This window comes from Larus michahellis, chromosome 2 (assembly GCF_964199755.1).
Source record: "Larus michahellis chromosome 2, bLarMic1.1, whole genome shotgun sequence".
Classification (NCBI taxonomy): domain Eukaryota; kingdom Metazoa; phylum Chordata; class Aves; order Charadriiformes; family Laridae; genus Larus; species Larus michahellis.
Window position 1 is genome coordinate 53,035,054 of NC_133897.1, and position 20,909 is coordinate 53,055,962.

General features: G+C 41.6%; 1 protein-coding gene across 6 annotated transcripts in view; it reads left to right on the forward strand.

Moving 5' to 3' along the window:
• The window catches only part of ELMO1 (engulfment and cell motility 1), a 311,733-nt gene that overhangs the window by 274,695 nt on the left and 16,129 nt on the right, over window positions 1–20,909 (forward strand). For all 6 annotated transcript variants that reach the window (XM_074575423.1, XM_074575425.1, XM_074575424.1 and 3 more), the window contains 2 exons: window positions 7,858–8,021; window positions 13,711–13,823. In XM_074575423.1, the coding sequence (XP_074431524.1) occupies window positions 7,858–8,021; window positions 13,711–13,823 (277 nt within the window). The remainder of the gene's footprint in view (window positions 1–7,857; window positions 8,022–13,710; window positions 13,824–20,909) is intronic.

A 20,909-nucleotide genomic window follows, 5' to 3' on the forward strand; every position in this document is an offset into this window, starting at 1 on the left:
TTTTACCCTTTCTTTTCCTATTTCCTTTTAACTGATCTTCTACCAAAATCTCATTTCTTCTTTTCCTTCAGCCTTCGTTGTCTATTGAAATGCATGTCAGATCCACAGTCTTTTTTTTTCCCTTCAGACTTCTCCATCCTTTATTTTCTTGCAAGATGTCAGCCAGATGCCTACTTCCACATGCTGATACTCCCTACTGGAACCTCTCTACCTGCTCTGGTCACTTTTCTGTGTTTATAATGTCCTTCCTTCTAGCTGTCTTTTTTTCCTTTGTCTGCTCCAATCTGTTAACATTCATTGTCAAAATCGTCTTCTTGCCCATCCCTTTAGCCATATTACCCTTCAGCAAAATTTTTTGGTAGCTTTTTGCCTTTTTCTCAATCAAGTTCAAGCTGCTTTTTGCTCACAGCCAAAGCTTCTCCCACTGTTCCCGTCTTTAATTGAGCAAATAAATAGTAATGCTGAAGAAAAACTGGAGGCCTCCCTGGTATCCAGTGCTTCTCCATCAGGATCTGTGTATCCAAGGGAAAAATAATCAGTGCAACTAACCGAATCTCGGGAGCTACTTTGAAAAGTGCCAAGTCAAGCTGTGGCCACAGGCTCTTCCTGCAGAGGTGGACTATCCCAGGGAAGTAATATAACAGAGTGCGGCAATTAGTGGTCCATTTTCACTGAACACAATTTACAAAATACTCACATCCAATAGCAGCATGAGCCAGGAATCTTTTGCCAGGAACTGAACTGTTTTGTATCAGCTCCTTCAGATGCAGTTACTCCTCAGATTCCTTCCTTGATTTTTCTCAGCCTCCTTTTCACGCTTCGTTTCAGGTTGCTCATGGCTCCGGAGCTGTTTTCCCTCCCTTCTTACAAGAATGTGATGAATCCTCTGTCCCCTCTGTCATAGTCTTGGATTAATGACAGTCTTAGCCCATCAGTTCCCAGGAACTGTTTGATTTCGGTCTCGTTTCCCACACCTGTGATTCATTAGTCAAGGGAACGTAAAACTCTGGAAAAATCAAGAACTGCTCTGAAATAGAAAACAATTTGGGGCCTCACTTCATCTTCAGCCTTTCCTTCTTTCACTTTTTTCACTTGATTTTCTGGATCTCAGGATCCGGTGCACTGTCAAGCTCCTTCGGGTTTTCTTCCCTCTTTTCCTCACTAGAGGGCAGGCAATTTATTTGGGTTCTGAGGCTCTGAACAAGTTTTCATATTGAAGAGACCTATTATTACATCATTAAGTTTTCAGACACCTGCTATAGACCTTTTAAACACCCCGTGTGGAACTGCTGTCACATCTCCTACCTCTCAGCTCCATCGTCACATCTGCTAGGTGTGCTCATTTATTCATGCTATTCCTTCCTCCATTCATTCATTCCTCCAAAATGATGGCCATCGCTGAACTGGGTAATGATATTGATGCTGACACCACCTGGAAACAGACTGCTCAGCTTGATCAACACCGTTGCATTGTTTCAAGTGTCTCCTCTGCAGAGTGAAAGATACCTTGGTTCATACCAGAAAAACTCAATCACAAGCAAAAGAGTTTAAAAAAAAAAAAAAAGAAAGAAAGAAAAAAAGGAAAGCCGAAACCCCAGCAACACAAACTTTTTTTCACAATGGGTTTTAAATTCTGCAGAAAATGAAGAGATAAAGTGTATCAGAGCTTATACCTGCTAAATCCTCTGACAGCCGCTTTCTCATCCTGCTGCCTGAAAATGAATCAACTTAATTATTCCTGTGGCTATGTACATCCAGACAGCTTAGAGTTGCCTCTTTATCGCTGGCTACAGTGACTGTCCTTGTGTTCTGGAATAGTTAAGGAGACTGAAAACTGGGGGTTTTTTTGTAATTCCAGAGTACACAGGCTGTAATAGAAGAAATGTCTGGAATTCTGGAGTCTCTTATCAATAGCTAGATTGTGCCAGCGCTGAGTTTAGATTTGCTTGTGTAGTATGGCGTGTTTGGATTAATATTCTAAAGGGATGTGGAGTGAAGGCTTGATACAGGCGGTGGCCGAGAGACTGGTGTAGTGAATTCACAGACTGCAATATGTGGAAATAGGGGGGAAATGCAGCATTAAATTATCTTCCAAGGACCTTGAAGTCTCTCAGGATGACTCTTCAGAGTACTCAGAAAATATAACCATTGATCTAGTTAAGACAATTTATCCTTTGGAACAGTCTAAAAATTGTCTTGAATTACCTGGTGCACACGTTAAACATGTAAAGTTTTCATTAAAGGCATTGACAGGTTGCTTGTAAACTGAAGTCATTTCCTTTCCCTCCAGAATTAGATTTTCTTTATGGCCTCCTTTGTCAGTAAGCGCTGTTCATTAAGAATGATTTGGCCATTTCATTCTACAACCTTATTTTTCCTGCTCTGTGGAGTTAACTGAAGGAAATCCCTGTGTGACTGAAATGATGAAGCTGGATCTCAATCACTAAATGAAGTTTTCTCCTTCATTTTTTACCCTGTGTAAGCCAAGCTGCTTCTTTTTATGAACATTTAGATTGGAAGGAAACTAGGTATGAATTCTTGACAGCCAGTTTGCAAAGAGGTGTCTTTCCTCCAGTTTTCTCTTTGTTGGCTTGTTGATTTTTGAGTGGTCACTTGGAAGAGCTGGCGAGTGCAGCCTTAAAACTTCTCCCATCTCAGATGCCTCAAGTCTGGTTGTAGAGGGGTGTCTCTGGATGCAGTGCAATCTGGTGGCTGCTCTTTTTATCATATGTTTCAACAAGATATGGGAATCATGCCTTGCGGTACTTGCTAATTTGGAGACAAATTAGGAAAGCACTGAACCGAGCACATCATTGTAACGTGGGCTGAGGATTTATACCTAAGTCTTGTCTGTGCAGAAGAAATGTGGACTGTCAAGATTAATGTCGATCAGTCAGTGTAACATACTGATACACACAACCCCCTGAGTTAGTCACCGAGCAAAAATCAGTGTAACGTACTCCTCAAGATATTAGATGTACAACTTAGTGGCTTCTGTGATAGACTCCGGATGTGTTCTTGCTGGCATGGAAAGGTCATTACATGTGAAAGGGCATGCTTATTCAAGGGAAACACTGATATTGTGGGGAAATTATGAGAATGGTTCATCTCCTGTCAGGTGCTCCACAGATGGCTTGTTGTGAACGTCCAGCCCTTCAGGGTTTTCTGGGAGAGGTTTCTGAGAAGACTGATGCTGTGAGTTCATAGAGGTAGTGTGTCTGGTGAGTGGAAGGCTCAGACTTCAATTTCCAGACGCTTGCAGGCAATGGTAGGTGTCTGAGATGGCAGCCTGTCTTCTCCAGTCAGTGCCAAGGACAAACTTTGCATTGGTATGGAGTAAGTAGAGTGGAGAGATTTGTGCTTTACGAAGTTGCAAACAAGCTGCTGAAATGCGGTCAGTGGGGAGGTTGCTGTAGAGTTCGACCCTGGTAAACTCCTGACATTGACAACTTCTCACTTTTTATTTTGTCCTCCCGTTGTAGAGCCCAGGTGTTCAGACCTCTGCTCCATCCTGAAAGGAGGAGACTTTATTTGTATAAGCAAAAGTTGTCATAGTAAGAGAGAGAAGGAAGAATAAAAGGGGCAGTAAATGTTGGAAAGGCAAAGTAGTCAGAATGTGATATGACAGAGATGAGGTCAATAAGCTAAATGCAAAGCTAGACTAAAACAGCTTAACGAAAAATACATAATTTAATGTTATGGTGATACTGACCGTAGAAATATAAGACACATTAGATGGATACAAAATATGGAATAAGGTGAATAAGGTCCTCTGTGATTAAACGAAAAAAAGTATTCTTTTTTTTCCTACTGTCTTTCTTTTCATACCTTCAGTAAATTTACCTGTCTTAATTGTAATGCAGAACTCGGGATTCTCTTACCATACAAGAGGTTGTCAGATAAAAAGGACATGATTTAAAGCAAATGTGCCCTCTGAAACACTCATTTCTCAGTAAGAGTAGCAAAGTATAATGTAATTAAAACAACTGTCTACAGTGTTTACGTACAATCACATTGAGTAGAGAATACCTTTAATTTCATTGTAAGGTCAGACACATGGGGAGGAAGGGTTGATGCTGTCTCTCAGACACCAGTAATCAAGGGCTGGCAACTCAGCTTTGGAAATTGAACAGATTAGAAGTTCTTGGCAGTGATCCCCAAATGCTCAGGAGACTCAACACAATCAGCAGCTTTGACATTTTGGCCAGCTACTTAAATAGTGTTGGCTATAAACGTTACAAGGCAAGTGATCACCCCCCTGCGTGCTGGGCCTGGGGTATACACTTCCTGCCTTCTGTCTCGGGAGTAAGGGGAGCCTCTAAACCAAGGAGCTCTTTGATGATACCCTGTGAATAACTCTCCAGATAATAGCAAAGACGAGGAATCTGCATGTTAACCATGACAGCGAGCATCAGAGAAGGGACACAAGGGTTTTTCAACAAGTCTACTTGAACTTGAACCTCCTTTGCATTGTTTAGCCAAGAATGAGCGCTGCTTCTTATGGATGGTGATTCAGACATCAGACTGAAAAGAAGATCCGCATGCATGCAACTGCCTAAAATACAGTATTTATTTATTTGTTTGTCCATTTATTTTAGGGCAAAACCTACTTATTTAGGCAGTTTCCCCAGTGTGAGTGCCTGAATTTAGAAAACTAAATCTATGTGTAAGCAAAATACCAGATCTGTACAGATACTTGAAAGAATGCATGAAACTGGAATTTCATGCATGCATAAGCAATTGCAGGACTATATTTGCTTGCAAATCTGGTTTAGTGATGAAAAATCAAGGTGATATGGTAGTGATAGTTAATATAGCAGTGTATGGTTAGTTCAGCAGTTATACTACTGTTTGAAATGGTGATAATTTGTTGCTTTCTAATAGACAGGGAATTTGATCCCATAAGCGGCGATGGGGCTTACGTGTTTGAATTAAGCTACCTGTTTTTTGCATGCTTCTTTTGCATGATACTGCAGAAATGATGACTGCAGGCTGACTGTAAAACCACATATAATAAAGTGGTCTGGCACAACTTCTCAGCAGGCCTGAGAAAGCAGAAGTGAAGCCAGTGGCTGAACGTCACGTTCTCTGGGAGGGTGAAAAGTTAAGGCAAGTTCACCGGGGCTCGGACAGTGGTCTTAGGAGATACCAATAGCTGACTACGTTTTCAACAGGAAAGGTTTACAGTCTCTCCCCTCTTCTCCAATCCTGGCCCTACTATGGTGGTTAAAAATAATTAATCCTAATGAATAATATATAAATATATAAAATATAAATTAAAATTAATTAGCAGCAATTAGTAGTCATCATCAGGAAGGCAGAAAGAGGAAGACAGAAGATATTTTTAAACATCCAACTTGTCACTGGGATTGTCTGCTTCATTTTTTTCCCCACTCTTCCTTGAGAACGTGTCCTTCATTACATTTCCTAAGCCCATTTAGATATTAAACCAAGACCCAGTGAAATCAGTAGGAGTATGCCACTCGCCTTAGGGGCCAGTGGAGCGATCCATCAACATTCAGGACTTGTTTGGCCTTCAGGTTTGTCGTTTCCGAGGTGTGACAGCACGTTTCTTACTTGGACTGGTGTGGTGAGTCTGGTGAGCGCACTCTGAATGCAGTCAAGGAGGCGTTAATCCCTCTAAGCAGTGGGATGGCAGTCAAGAGTTCTTCTTGCCAATGGGGAAGTAGCTGCTTCCCACTGACAGACCAGCTAAGTAACTCTTCAGAGGAATTTGGCTGCAAATGGACACCATCTGAGAACAAATACTTCTGTAAATTAACAGCACGCAGATGTAGAGTACGGAATTCAGCATTGCTTTTTATCATCAAATTAAGTTTTAGAAGACTTGCTCAAATACACAGCACTGTACCGATTAGATTTGTAGGAGTGGATGGAGCGGAGGTCAGCTTTGTCTGGGACAGGTTTGCAAGATGTACCAAGAGTAGGATGTTAATTGCAGGGATGTTTTCAAGGTAAGGCCACAGCCCAGTGAGCATGAGTAGGCTGACTCATCTGCGGGGTGAAAACGTGGCAAAGGCATTTGCCGTCCACCTGAGCCAACACCTTCGTGAGAAGCATCTTGCTTCTCTTGAAGTAAATCTCTGGGATGGATGTAGTCCCTGTAGTAAGGAAGACAATTATCTTCAGTTCTTTAATTGCTTAGTTTCACCTGCTGGACACAGCTCAAATGAGTTACATCTCAGGAAGCAAAAATAGAAACCATAGTGCAGGCAATGAGTTAGAAGGCTGAGGCAACACATGTTAAGTGATTAAATATTTATGAGAAAAAAGTTGTTTTCGGAATGATTAGGGAACCTCTGAGGGGCTGAGCTTCTGTTTTAAGATACATGGTGAAGATGAAAGAATAAAGGAAAAATAACAATGCAGAAAAGCTTTTGCCCTCTGTTTGTATAGCTGTTCAATTCTGTCACACCCACTTTGATACCAGAGAGGTGTTACTGTTTCCTACTGTTTTTCAGTTGTTGGATTTGGGTGGGATGGGCCTTTCTAAGTCTGATAAATTGTTTTTTTCAGCCAACTTAAGCACAGCATCAGATAAATATTTCAAAGTGTGTGATTTGCACCAGCACCAAGGAAATGAGTCTAGGATTGCAGAGAGACAGACAGTAATCTGTGATATGTATTTATTTGAACGAGAGCCAAGCAATTTCCCTTAGTTAACTGTGTCTCAGCAGTTTAGTCCTGATAAAATAATTAATATGCAGATAGATGGCTGTTGCCCAGCCATCCTTCATTCTCATTTTTTGGTTTGCATTGTTTATGGCGTTGCTTCAAGAGCAATCCTGTAATATCCTTGGCAAATTGATCTCGCTCTCTCTCCCCAGACTACTGATCTCTTTTAGCAAGCTCTCTTTCCTTCACTGTGTGTGGCCATGATGTGTCTGCAGCGTAAGGCTCTCACAGAGTCACGGAGTGGTTGAGGTTGGAAGGGACCTCTGGAGGTCATCTGGTCTGACCTCACTGCTGAAGCAGGGCCACCTAAAGGCCGTTGGCCAGGACCACGTCCAGGTGGCTTTTGAATATCTCCAAGGATGGTGACCTCACAACCTCCCTGAGCAACCTGTGCCAGTGCTTGGTCATCCTCACAATAAAAAAGTGCTTCCTGATGTTCAGGGGGAACCTCCTGTCTTTCAGTGTGTGCCCATCGCCTCTGGGCGTAAGGAATAAGGGAAGCAAGAGTCCACAGTTAGCGGCTTTGTGCTACTGCCTTCTGGTCAGGAGAGCAGCTCTAAGACCCAGCAGGAGAGCTGTAAGACCTGAAAAACTCTCTGCAGTCTCTCTTGTGGGCAGTTAGACTGATCCCTGCGGCTCGTGCACTTTGCCTGGGTTGAGCTGGGAGAAGTCAGGATGTGCATCTGCGCTCTAAGTCAGCTCCTTAGGACTTCACAGCTTTTTTTTTGCTATTACAAGTCCAGTGTTGTATGTGTTGTCCCCGACATGACGGGAGCATCATCTCAGCTCAGAACACAGAAGGGCCAGGCTACTGCTACCATGGGGGCACAAGCCATGGACAGAGAAGGACTTGAAATCCTGTAACCAGCAATTGTAATTTAGCTGTCTAGGGAGATAGCCAAGCAATTAGCGACACCCTCCCCGTCATCCCCCAAAACCAATAATTTTCTTGTTAGAGCATGGATGAGCTTTTGCTGTAAGCTGTGATGCCTTGTCAGAAGTTGGTTTATTTTCTGGTTATGCTACTGAGAAATTGTCTTGAGACCACACAGTACTAATCTTCTATACCTAGAAACCTTACTGTGAACCAGAATCAGATTTGAAACAAAAACGCAGAAAGTGTTAACATAGCTTTTCTTTTTCTTTCCTTGTCAACCGCAGGTAATGCAGGTAGTGAAAGAACAGATAATGAGAGCGCTCACTACCAAGCCTAGCTCTCTGGATCAGTTCAAGAGCAAGCTTCAGAACCTCAGTTACACAGAAATACTGAAAATACGCCAGTCTGAAAGAATGAACCAGGAAGATTTCCAGTCTCGTCCGATTCTGTAAGTACTATCTTCTCTCCCCGCTTGTTTTTGCATGGAAGGATTAACAAATGTGAATGACATTTTTGAGCTCTTCTGGGGGAACCCAAGGAGGAAAGCTGTCCAGGGAGACGTGCTCAAAAGCAGTAGTGCGGCATTTGCTTGAAGTGCGTTATGTTTCCTTCTACTGGGAATCATAACTTTTTCTTTGAGTTCAGTTAAACTAGATTCAGCAAATCCCTACAGGGTCTCACGTGGCTTATTTCTATGAAACAATGCTGGACGTTTTCTAGCTTTGCATGATTGTGAGCCTGCTTTTGGTGCTGATAGATGCTTTAAAAAAAAAAACAGCAAACACCACAACTTTGTCCTCTGTCCAAGGGCCTGTAAAAATTCCAAATATCACTGCTCTGAGCAGCACAGGGAGAAGCCCAGAAGAAGAGGAGCCAATATACACTGACTCCACAAAGGACCGATGTTGTGTGTGACTGTGTTTATGGCATTACCTTCTGGCAGTTAGCCAAGGGGATTCTCATTTCCTTGTTGTTTACTGCAAAGTATCAAATGCTAATATTGCCACCATAGCTCCTTCCCGTTTCTCAGAATACACTTTGTTCCGTTATGTGAAAAATGGAGGCCGCACTTGGCTCTGGACCAAGTCTGGGCTTGTGGCTGAACTGATGGCACAGGACAGATGCAGACTCTGTGGTGCACAAATGTTGTGCTGAGAATAGCAGGGATCTCTGGAGATCAGCTGAGAAATGGTGAGGATTCCAGAGGTATCGGCCGAAATGGCATGAGATCCTGACCATGTTTCAAGTAGGATGGCTCATGATTTTCCAAATCTCCTTTTCAAGGCAAAGGTACAGAGAAGGATTTGTACCAGAGTGTTGCAGGATTTTAATTTTGATTTGTTCCTAAAGGATACAGATATCTAAATACAAGCTCTGGGGACACATTCCTCTAGGGGCAGCAGGGCAACAGCGGAAGCATAAGCTAAGTAGAATTACACACTTAAAATTTAATCATACCAATGTGGATCAAAGGGGGAATGCTTCTTTTATGTTTTCAGTGTATTAGAAGATAGGACCTAATGCCCAATTAGAGCTGATGTCACTCATAGTAATGCATCAATTAAAAAGCTACAAATGGTTCCAGTCAGTTTTGCATCATTACGCTGCTCAGAAATCCCATGCCAATCCCCTCCAACGTTTAGTGGTTCAAAGCCACTCAGTACTGCAAAGCTTGTCCCAGAGCTTCTCGTTTTCTCTGCTTTCCCTATGAGTCAACTGTTTAAGTATGATACAGGTCAACTATTTATATTCTCTCACACCATCGCCTAGCCTCTTGAAACTTGTCAGTGCCCTCTGCAAGCTCTTTATTTCCAGTATCACTCTGGCAAGTTGCTGCTACAGTGTGGAGAGTCTCCTTCCTCATCACAGAACGAGTGAAACAAGCAACACAAATAGTTAAAAGCAACTGAAGTGTTACCAGAGACTCATTTCAGATTCAGGACAAAGGCTAAGCCTAAAGGCTATAAAGGCTAAGTAAATCGATAAGGTGTTTAAGCAATCACAACGGCATTTGCAGAGCTTTAACTCTATGCATTTACATTTTGATTGCATCCATGATCACTTATTCTTGACAGTGAAAAGAAACGGTTCTTTCATTTTCCCCTTTGATTTGGTTCCCTGTGCTGAACTCTCTCAAATTGCATAGATGGCACAATTGATAGAAGTACAGAATCATGGCCTCATTGTAGGGAAAGAGACTGTGAGTGAAGAGAGCAATCGTGGCTGGGCTGTGTATTTTACAGCCTTGCAGATATGCTAAAGGAGGTTGCACACAATGGCGAATGTAAATTCATCAGACCTTGTTTAATTCTGCATGAGAATATGGCAATCAGATGGTGTTTTTTCCTGCCTTGAACACGATAGAAGTCTTTCTTCTGCTGTTCATTGTATGAAGCACTGAAGTTTTAAGATTTCAAGCTGCTGGATGAGAGAAGCTTCAGTTAAGTTGGTTTTGAATGTCAGCTGGAAAGTGTTGCCTTAGATCCTCGTAACTACAACCACCTTGTTTTGCAAGGGTGAGTTGTTTCTTTTAAATGAGCGTTGTTGTATCATATGAGATGAAGTTTTTTCAATTTCTAGTTTTGATTAGGGAAAATAAAAAGTCTGTCAGAACAGAATCTATTCAAGGTTCTGGGATCATTATTGATCATCCAAACTGCCATCCCACAACAAAATGATAAAGCATCACTGGTTTGTTTTGAATGGCTGTGAAAGAAGGTGTCTAGAAATCCTGTGGGCCTGTAGAGGACCAGAGACCTTCCTGACACGTTAAATGGCAACAGAGATGAGTTAATACTGGATCAAGTTCTGATGTCCAAGTGGAGGCTTGCTGGTTAAAGGAGAGTTAATATCAGCCAGGGAGCCATTGCTAAATAACATCTGTGTGGACAGCAGCAGCATACAGGGAGACAGAGGGAGGGATCTGGATGCTTTCCAGCTTTCTATCTTACAGATTTCTCTGCAATGTTAGAAAGAGTCACTAATGCCTGCTCTGAATGCATGAAGTGATTAGGAGAGGGCATAGCTACAAGCCAGAAAGATAAAAAGGAGAAAACACATGAAAGCAGTTCTGGGATTACTCTTCTGTTGTGTTTTAATGATTTAAATGTCTGTAATGTGCCCCATCCTGGAAGGAAAACAGCTAACAAGAAAGAGTCTTAACTATAAGCTGGAAAGGTAAAAGCTGGGGACAGATATAACTGGTGCTGAAGAAGACCTAGTATCGTTTGAATCATTTAAAACTAATTTCTAATGATTTTCAGGCTTGCCAACAATTCAGGTCTGTTATTTTAAAAGCAAGTAACTGATGTCAGTATTGCCTATAGTGCCGAGACCAGTGAGATCAGAAAAGTAGTGATCATATATATTACTGTGCGGTTCCCTCAACCCTTCTGTCTTACCAGCCCACTAACTTTTGCCGTTCTTACATGACAGGAGCACAGTGGGAAACTGATAGCAATTTTTAAAGCCACTGTCTCCCCAGACTTTCCCAGTTTGTTCTCTCTCTTCACAAGGTACAAACTGCTAATCCGATGTCATCTGAAAGACAATAAATAAAATTTTCACAAATAATATTTGCATTTATGATCTTCCTTTAGCTCACTGATCCCATTTGATTTTAAAATTAGGCAGGAGAACCTATTTCTTGTACAGAGATCTTTTTCCTAACCCTCCTGTCTTTAGACACTGGCCCTGAGGAACTGAACTACCTTGCCTTCAGATGCCTTTCTGAAGGAAATACAAAGATTCAAAGAAGTACGTCTTTTGTTTAACCATGTGCCATGGTTTGATTGTTCTGCCCCATTTCTGTCACCTTGAAGTGGTGGAACAGAAGCCTTAATGGTGAGGAGCACTAAGTTGCAGGATCACCTTGCAAAAAATATATCTGGAGTCACGGTATCTGAAAAATAGCTGAAAACCATACAAATCAGAGTAACCGTGTGTTGGCATGAGCTGCTGAGGACAGTAAGTGCAGGTAACCGTGGCAAGGGATGGATGGACTTATGGGGTGTCACTTAAGTCCAGAGTCACTGAAGACTGTTTCTCTGTGGAGTAATGAGTTGTCTCCACAACTTCTGTGTGTACAATTATGGGGGCTGTAAAACAGAAGATAGTACTGCCTCTCGGCGTCATGGTTGTGAGAGAAAATGTATGCACATGTGTAGAGGGACTCCAGCACATCAGCAAAGAGGTGGAAGGTGTCCTTTCTTTTCTACCGCACTTCCTCCTATGGAAAGTCTGCCTTAGACAGTGAAATACTCCAGAGAGGATTACCTCTTTATTTTTGGATTGGTTAAAAATCTTTCTCTTCCCCTGGTTCATGAAGGGCAGATGGGGCTTTAGAGGACAGAAGGGGGAATGCTATGAGCCAACAGACAGATGTTAATGAGCTGGGTGACCCATTTGTTTTTAGTTTTTCGGTAGTATCTTACAACTATGATGTTATGATACCTTTTAACACCTATTTAATGATAACCATCCAATTTCCAAATTAAACTACCTAAATATCAAACTATACCAGTCCTTGAATGTTTGAGACCAAACCAGCTGGAGATTTAGTCTGCAGCCTGGACTGCTGAGTAATCCACGCTGTGTTATAACACTGTTCCTCTCAGCCCCTGCTCCCAGCTCTTACCTGAGGAGTGGGGAAGCTCATCTGCTCAGTAAAGGCAAGACATTTATTCAAGCACAAAATTCTTTTAATCACAGTGTTTGACCATTCAGCATATTCATATCTTAGTTCCTAATGAGAAAAGAACAGCGCTTGAAAATTATCCTAAAGGGCTAATAATACATTCCCAAAAGGTGGACTATTTCTATAGTTGCAATGCTTCCTTGATTTTTGACCAGCTAGATGTTCACAGCTTGTAAATATGCAATGGGTTATGCATCAAGAACTCCAACCATTTTGTTAATACCTGAGGGAAAGATGGCATTTGTGTTTAAAGGCCTGATTTTTCTAACAGGGGACTTCAAGTGGTTTCAGCAGGGGTCTGACAGATCAAAGGTATTGGATCCAAATGAACGTGGAAATCAGCAGAGACCGGGCTCCCTAAGTTTTAAGGAAGAGAGAAATTTTTGTTGTCTCTATGGGATGCCACTGCTTTGCTTCCTTTTGATGACGATTGCTGGAACATACTGCCAGACAGAATGATATTTGGTATTACCTAATTTGCACAGCAATGCAAAATCGTGGTTCTGACACACTTCATATTTTATAAATCCTCTACACATTCAGTTATTTTTTAATCTTACTAGGCTTGCTGTCGAGTTGATGTTTAAACCTGTCTTTTATGTATTCTTAATGAATCTAAGTGAGGATATAACTGATGAATTCAGCCATCTGTGAATCCATGTGATGGTGGTTGAAATCAAACTTTAAATATTATGTGCATACGTTTTCTGCCTAGTTCTTGACATGTCGAACCCTTATCAAAGTAGGATGTAGAGAATGGATTTTCTGAAGGTTACGGAATATTATTTCGAAATGCACTGTGGGTTTCTGCACTCCTGGGCAAAGGTAAAGTTTGATCCTTGAGCAATCCCTAGTCATGGGTTAGTCTTCCACAAAATTCTGGTAATAATGAATTAATTGAATGGCATGGAATTAAGAACAAGCACATAGCGCTTGTCATTATTTTAGCTCATTGGCATTACTTGCTGGTTTTCATCATCATTTCAAAATGCGTTTTAGCCTTCTTGTATTGTCCTAAATAATAGTGCTAGTAAATTATACCAGCAGAAGATCATGCAAGAAAAGGTGACAGTCCCTCAAATAAGCTTCACAGTGCTCTTACGATGAAAGAGCATTATTTGCCTCAGAAGAACCTTGTTGATGCATTATAGCAAGTGTTATTTTTAGATGAATAAATTAAGAAACAAATAAGTGATTTGCCTGAGTCATACACTGATGTTGTAGCAGGGAGATGTCTACCACAGAGATATCCTGACTCCCATTCTTTATTACAAGTAAAAGGTTTTTTTTTTCTGGAGCAGGCTAGATTCTGACCTGGGCCTGCCTGTGACTGTTGTCCCCTTCAAACTCCTTGCAGAAATGTCTTGTGAGACTCTGTCTCAGAGGAAAGAGGATGGTCTTTGATTGAATTTGACAAGTGCCTACTTTCTCTCTTCCCAAGGGAACTAAAAGAGAAGATTCAGCCTGAGATCTTAGAACTGATCAAGCAGCAACGTCTCAATCGACTTGTGGAGGGCACCTGCTTTAGGAAACTAAACAGTCGGCGTCGGCAAGGTACAGCTCAGACTGCTTAGTCTGGCTTTTTATTGTCACTTTTGTCTAAAAGTTGAGATGAGGAATACCACTTTTACTGGCAAGATCCTTGGTTATAGTGCTGTCTTGACTGCTTTTACCAGGGGGCATCTGAAAGCATCTCCTAGTTACAGTTGTTGTAGGATTTCCTGTAGTTCCCTGGAACTGGTTTTGGCTTCATCACACAGATCGTCTGGAACAAGTCCAGCATTTGCCAAAAATCTCAAGCAGCAATCTTGCACTCTGAACTGAGTATTTTGATTTCTGCCTGGATGTCCAGGCTTCTTGTTCATCTCAAAACAAAACCTCTGCCTCTGCAGGAATAGCACGCGAAACTTGGTGTGGCCAGAATTTGAATCTCTCAGATTTGGACCACCATGCGATGAGCTCATTCTGCACCCCTCCCTCTAGTACTCCCTGTCCTTGGTTTCTGTCTTATATTACCATATACATTAAATATATTATGGTGTTTAAATATACTTTTAAAAAGCACTTAGATCAGTAATTTGTGTGCCTTCAGATGAATACTTGATTGACATGAGAAGATTATTTTCCCAATCCTATGAGTCATTGCTCAATGCTAGATTTACAGCTCATTTTATACAGTTAAACTCTCTATGTTTTTTTTTTCCTCCCTCAAGAGGCACACTTCTTTCTCCAGACAAAATAACGGGACATAGTGTAAATTCAGCAGATTAATTAGAAGCTGTATCCAAAAATTTCCCCTAAAAACCCTCATATTGTGAGGATTCAGATTGCCATTTGTTTTCCACTGTAAATACAAACTAGAAAGTTACAAAAGCTGAGAGTAAGAACTGACAAAGATACCCTCAGATCAGTTGGGGAAAACTACTTTCTTCACAGAGAGAAGTATCCCTGAAATGCCTCCTTCCTTAGAAACAAGGAGGAAATTTTCCTTGATGTAGGGAAGTTATTTTGGAAAATTTCAAAGCCTTTGTGAAAGGGTTGAGTAGCAGAAAACTTTTGATGCAGCTTTATGTCCCCTATGTCAAGCCTACAAACACCTATGAAGCCCACTGCATAGCTTAGGGAAAGAGCATTAATATTCCACTGCGACTTTCTATACAGATTTCATAGGGAGGCATGATACGTGTTTTCCCTTCAGCAGCTTATTCACAGAGTGAAAGTAGCTAAAGTAATACATAGTTTGGTTTGGCTATCAGTCGTGCGGGTCGTTTATTTTATTCCTCTCAGAGCCTTAATCCAAATGACTGAAATTCTAGGGAAGGAGCAGGGCTTGCGGCAAACCCTTCTTCTTTTGGCAGATTTCCAAGAGGAACACAGACTGTTTATTTTTTCTTAAACTGTTGTTAGTTCATGATTTATAGGAGCAGAAGCCTTAAGGAGTATAAATTCGTTCAATTTATATGAGCGGAACTGAAGTTAAAAAAAGATATTTAAAAAAAAAAAATCAACATAATCTTCTGGTCCATGGTTGAGAAGGTGGCTATGTATCATGTATCATGAAGGGAATTGTGTAGGCCACCAGATTAATTGCTTTGATGTCATATTTATACAAGGTCAAAAAAGTTCACGATCCTTTGGAAACAAATAAAACACATGACCATGCCTCAAAGAAATTGATCTTCTCTGAAATATACTGGGTTTTGTCAGATACAAGCCCATTAAGGAGGGCATGTTTCCACATGCCCTTGAGAGTTGTGTGTGCTTTGTGTTAGACTCCCTGTATTCCCTGAAACAGAAGTGTAAATTGTCCCCCTGGGAGGGAGGGAGAAGACACAACTGTTACAGGAGATGATGATTCTTGAGGCCACCAGGACTAAACTCAGTCAGATCTAACACTGTGCAATCTAATGAAGCAGCAAGTATGGTTTGCAAATACAAACATGTTTGACATATAAGCCATTCCATTGGGATCCTTTTTTAGGTATATACAGTGCCTGGCACAGTCCAAATAGCAAATAGTGGCAGCTGGCACAAAGCAGAAGCAGCTTGAAATCAGTCTTTATCCTTCAGGGTCTCCTGTACCCTAAGCAGAGCAAGCTGTACGACCAGAGCTTGCTGTCATGATGTCAAGATGTCATGATGTCAAGAACTAGGAGATGAAGTGAATGGAGGACCAGAGGTTTAGCTAGTGATGCTAAACATTGGGACAGTCAAGCTTTCAGACAATTCCTCTGAATGTCCCGATCGAAATAGTACAAGTCCCAAATTCCTGAGCGTGTCGTCTGCTAGCCTTCCCCCACCTCTCCATCTCCTATTCCCCAAACCACCTCTGTGTACATGTACCCTGTGCTACCTGGGGGTTCAGGAGCCCCATCACCTGCCCACTGCTCCAATTGAACTCACTTTTCATGGAGTATTACCAAGGCCCTCAAAGGGCTATGGTCCATCCAGGTTGATATGGAGCTGAAACAGAAATGGGGAATGCTGTGAGGCATCACAATTTGCCTGTTATGTGTCAACCTACTTGTAAGAGTAGTAAGATCAGGTAGGTGGTTTACTTTAGTATTTATACCGCTTCTGCTACCTCTCCTATGATTCTTTTTTTTCCCTTGAGACAATCTTGGAATAAATGTCGCAAATCTACAGATTGTACAGGAAGAACCTGAACATGCCCTACACAGGATTAAATTGCCCATTTAAAAAATAATTAACAGGCATTATGCCATGATAAAGACTCCCAAGCAAACTTCTGTTAAGACTGTTGTTTGAACATGTGGTAGGACACACATGGTTAGTCACAAGAAGTTGAAAAAATTGACTTACAAAAAAATGAGCAGGGAGTTTACAGCCTCTTATGGCCTTTTGAGAAGAGGTGAAACACTTTCATTTATACTTGGCATTGGAAAGCCTGCCATCCAACACTTGGGGGGATGCTGAAGGTTAAGCTGTGAGGTATCTGTAGTCAGATCTCTGTCTTTTGTATTTCAGCACAGGATTATCGTATCAGCAGGATCTCTCTGTAGCTCAAATTCAGAAATATCGTCGTTGTCCCAGCAGGTTCCTTAGCACTTTCAAAGAATACGTGGCCTTTCCTTTGCAAGGTTTCATAGGAGAACTGCAGCACTAACTCCTGTTTTCACTAAACATTCTTAATCAGTTGGAAATGAAACAGCAAAATCTAGCTTGCCCTTCTGGTCATTGTTCAACAGCAGACCATGAAGCTCTGCAAATCCCCACTTTGTTCCTTGACAGTGGACATCAACTGACAGATAGACCTCTTCAGCCTTCTCCTTCCTTAGTTAATTCCTAAAAGAAAGGGAAGAAGACTAAAGCGAAAGCCTGCAAAGCACTTTATAGCCCCAAAAGTTATTATTTCCAGTAGAGCTAAGTAGCAGATAAAGGTGTTTTATTGAGGATAATAGATACTTCTGATGCTGTCATCCAGTACACTTGTAGTTTATTTTTCTCGGTGCTCTCTTGGAAATAAATTCCCCTTTTAGCTTTATAAAGATTATAGAGAAATTGCATGTTATTGAAGTGTTTTTGCAGCCAAAGATGAGGTTTCCTGAACAGTAGCTTTTGGAAGGGAAGGGAAGCCGGGTGATACACACCATTAAATTAAAAACACAAGGCACCATGGAAGTAACCTAAAAAGAGAAAGCTTAAATTAAAACAAAAAATACAAGTGAAGACAGGTTTTCCATCTCTTGCTAGGGTAAGTAACTCACGCCTCTGAACAAGAACACACACTTTGTCTTTTTTCTGACAATCCTCTTTGGTACTGCCGCTCCATCCCACCCTCCGTAGTCCCATAAAAAATGATCTGTGAGTTCGTGACTTGCTGAGAGGAACCTGTTAACCAAATCTGCCTCCAGCATTGCCACAGGTCAGTTATTCGCCAGTCATTGTCAGGGGTTGCTGGCTTTCATCTAAGCAGTTAAGACCAGTTAGAGTGAAAATGCATCACTAGGATTGTATTAGAGAAAGACAGCACAATGAAAGAAAAAGGCTAAGTCCATGCACATCTATCTGAAATCTACACAAATACCTGTGTTTTTGCTGGTGGATTTTAAAGTGTGTTCCTGTTGATAAATCTGAGGAAGGTTTTCTTTGAACAAAAAACTTCTGTAGTAATCTGTAACATATCTTGGGATAAAATAAATACTGTTAGACTTTTATCTGTGCATATCTGAGCTATTTTCTCCCCAGATTCTAACTATGGAGCACTTCTGTACTAACCACAGCACACACTTTACCTGGGCTGGCATTGTTAAGGGCATATGAGTCATTGGCCATTAATGCACTTGAGAACACACTATGTGAATGGCCAAGCACTCCATAGCCCATCAGCAAAATGTTCTGTGCCCTACTATTTGGGCACAGTTTTGAATATTACTCTTCTAGCCAAATTGTGGCTGATTTTGTTATTTGGGATTTTTTTTTTTTTAACTTTATCTGTAATCTTCAACAATGTGCTGCGATATATTTAACCCACTGGCTGCTCTAGCAATTATCTGAAAATCAGAACAATTTGTATGAAACCTTTTCAGGTTAAAAACCGGAATGATTAATTCCGTTTCCCAAAGAAGATTCTCTAGAACCTTAATTTGATTGCATCAGTGGTCAGTGAGCTAAAAGACATAAGGACTCACCAGAAAGTTTAAATGATGTAGTGTCTGAAAACTGCAATGCAATCACAAGCCCACATCGTCTCTAAACACTCTGTGGTTAGCAGCTGCCCTCCCTACAGCTGCTTGCTCTGAGGAGTTTTACAAAGGCAGGTGTAATAACACTAGCCACAAAATAAGAGTTGTAGCTTATAGCAGGGACTGAGGCTTTGAGGCAAATTCGTAAGACTGGGCTTAAAACCAAAACAAACTCCGCTCCATCCTGACCAGGCAGTTGCTCCTCCAGCTGTGCGCGTACACACGGATCTGCCAGATGTGCAGTACAGGGTCTGCTGAGAAATGCCTGTCCCGTCTTTAAAGCCTCTTGTGTCACTTCAGCTCTGCAGACTTGTGTTTAAGAGCTTTGGAGGGTTTGGAAAATAGTTTTTCCTTTGTTTTGTAAACACTACTTTCTAATCACGGTAGAAAAGAGCTTTCTCTTTGTCTTTTTTTAATATATTTTATTAATTTAGAGCTGAAAGTAAATGCTGGCCACTTCCCACATGCTGTTCTGTAATTAAGGTTTCTTCACCCTTTTTGTCAGTGGAAGCAATTTTGTGTAATTTTTGACTGCAGCATTATTTTATACACCACTTCACCAGAAAAATTGTGTTCAGCACCTGCACTACAGTAAAATAACATGCATCCGATGTAAATCTGTTCCCCTCCAAGGCACTGGGATCTCACCTAAGTGGGATATTGTCTGATAAACTGTTTGTAACATCATGTACAGCTGAAAAAAACCCACCCCACCTGGTGAGGTGGTTGTAGAAGCAAGGGTTACTTCCCATCACTAATGTGCTGATCACCCTCCTTAGCCTGGCCGGTGCAGTCGTTTAGTGGCTGTGGCTGAGGAAACCTTATTAGTTCCATTTGTAGGTTTCATTTAAGGGTTTCCCTCTTGACGGTAAAGCTGTGGTGCGATGGTGTTCATTAGTGAGCCCACAGGAGAATCACGTTGGACATGCTTCAAGTTACAGTCTATGGCTATGAGTTCTTTAATTAACCTTGGGTTATGGGGAATTGCTGTAAAAGGCCTTAAGAGCTAAGGTTTCTTCCTATAAAATCCATCCTTCCTAAAAACAAAGTAAAGACATTTTCACTAAGGGGGTTTTTCCCTCTTTTATTATAGGAGCAGGGCATTGAAACAGGACCAGGTTACCAATGCACTATAACCCCTAGGAGGTTAAAGAGCCAAACTTTTTCAAACCCTTGCTAACAACACCAGCCCCATTTGTGCTAAATTGAAAAGAATTAATTCATGGTGTTTTTTTTTTCATTTGCACCATCTTCCAGGCCAGGTCATTGAGAAGGTAGTGAGACCATGTTGGCTTTAATAAAGAAAAAAATATTGTTTTAATAATTGTTTAGAGTTGGAAAGGTATATTCCTTTGTACAACCTAATACACAATGAGGTTGCAGTTTAAGCTAGACATGAAAGCCTCCTGCTACGGTTATTAGAGGCTTTTCTTTAGGTAGGCAAGGGGGGCATGATGGACTACCATCAGATTCAAGGGGCTGTATTTTTTAAGCATCAGGTTTTGATATGGTTCTGGTAGAGTTCCTTGTCAAAGGCATGAATCTAGGAAAGTTTCACAGGCATCCTTCTGAGACACACAAACTGTCCAATGAGTTGATTGTGTGTGCGCTCTTCAGATGAGAGCCTACTGAATGAGGGCTCCTGCTTGCTCTAGTTTTAAATCCCTACAAAAGCTTTGCAAATGGGCTTTTCCTCTTGACCCCATGCTATGCAACGTTGCGTGTACTGCTTACAGTCCAGGGATGCTTGTATTTCAGCAGCTCTTTCTGTATGTATTGCAAAATCATAATCTCAGGCTCTCTACCATAAATCTTTCAGAATCGTGCCTGTGAAGTAGATAATCAGAATCTTGACCATTGCCATTTTTGAGCCTTTGCTAGCGGTTTGCAAGGTCTTTTGAAACCTTTCGGTAGAAGGGGCTGCATGCTTAGAAAGTGGCTTGAAGTGTGGGGGTTTTCTCCCTGCAAACATTTTTACCCACCATGACAAAGAAATTTAGAAGGGCATGTGGAAGCCCACTTTTGCCATTCAAAGCCGAATTGACTTTATCTGTGTTTTATTGCATTGCATTTTAAACAGCTGGCCGAGGGACTGGAGAGCGTCCTTTAGAAAGAAGTTGGGTCTTATGAAGCCAACGTTTTACTAACAGAGCCAAGAAGCCCTTGCTTTGCCAGCACCCCAAAGGAGCTCACATATGCTGGCTCTGGTGGTTCTACAGCTCCTCTGACGTTTTATCCGAACCGTGGCTCCATTCGCTCCCAGCGGTTGCAGCACCGCGGGGCTGTGTCAATGCTAACATTTCCCCTAAATTGTCCTTTAGGCTGCTGCTTGGCACAGCATCAGCGCCGCCAGCAATGAGAGAAGCACAGAGCCAGAGAAACCCTATGCAACACACACCCCCCACACCCCGCCGGGCCCCCGACTGGCAATTTA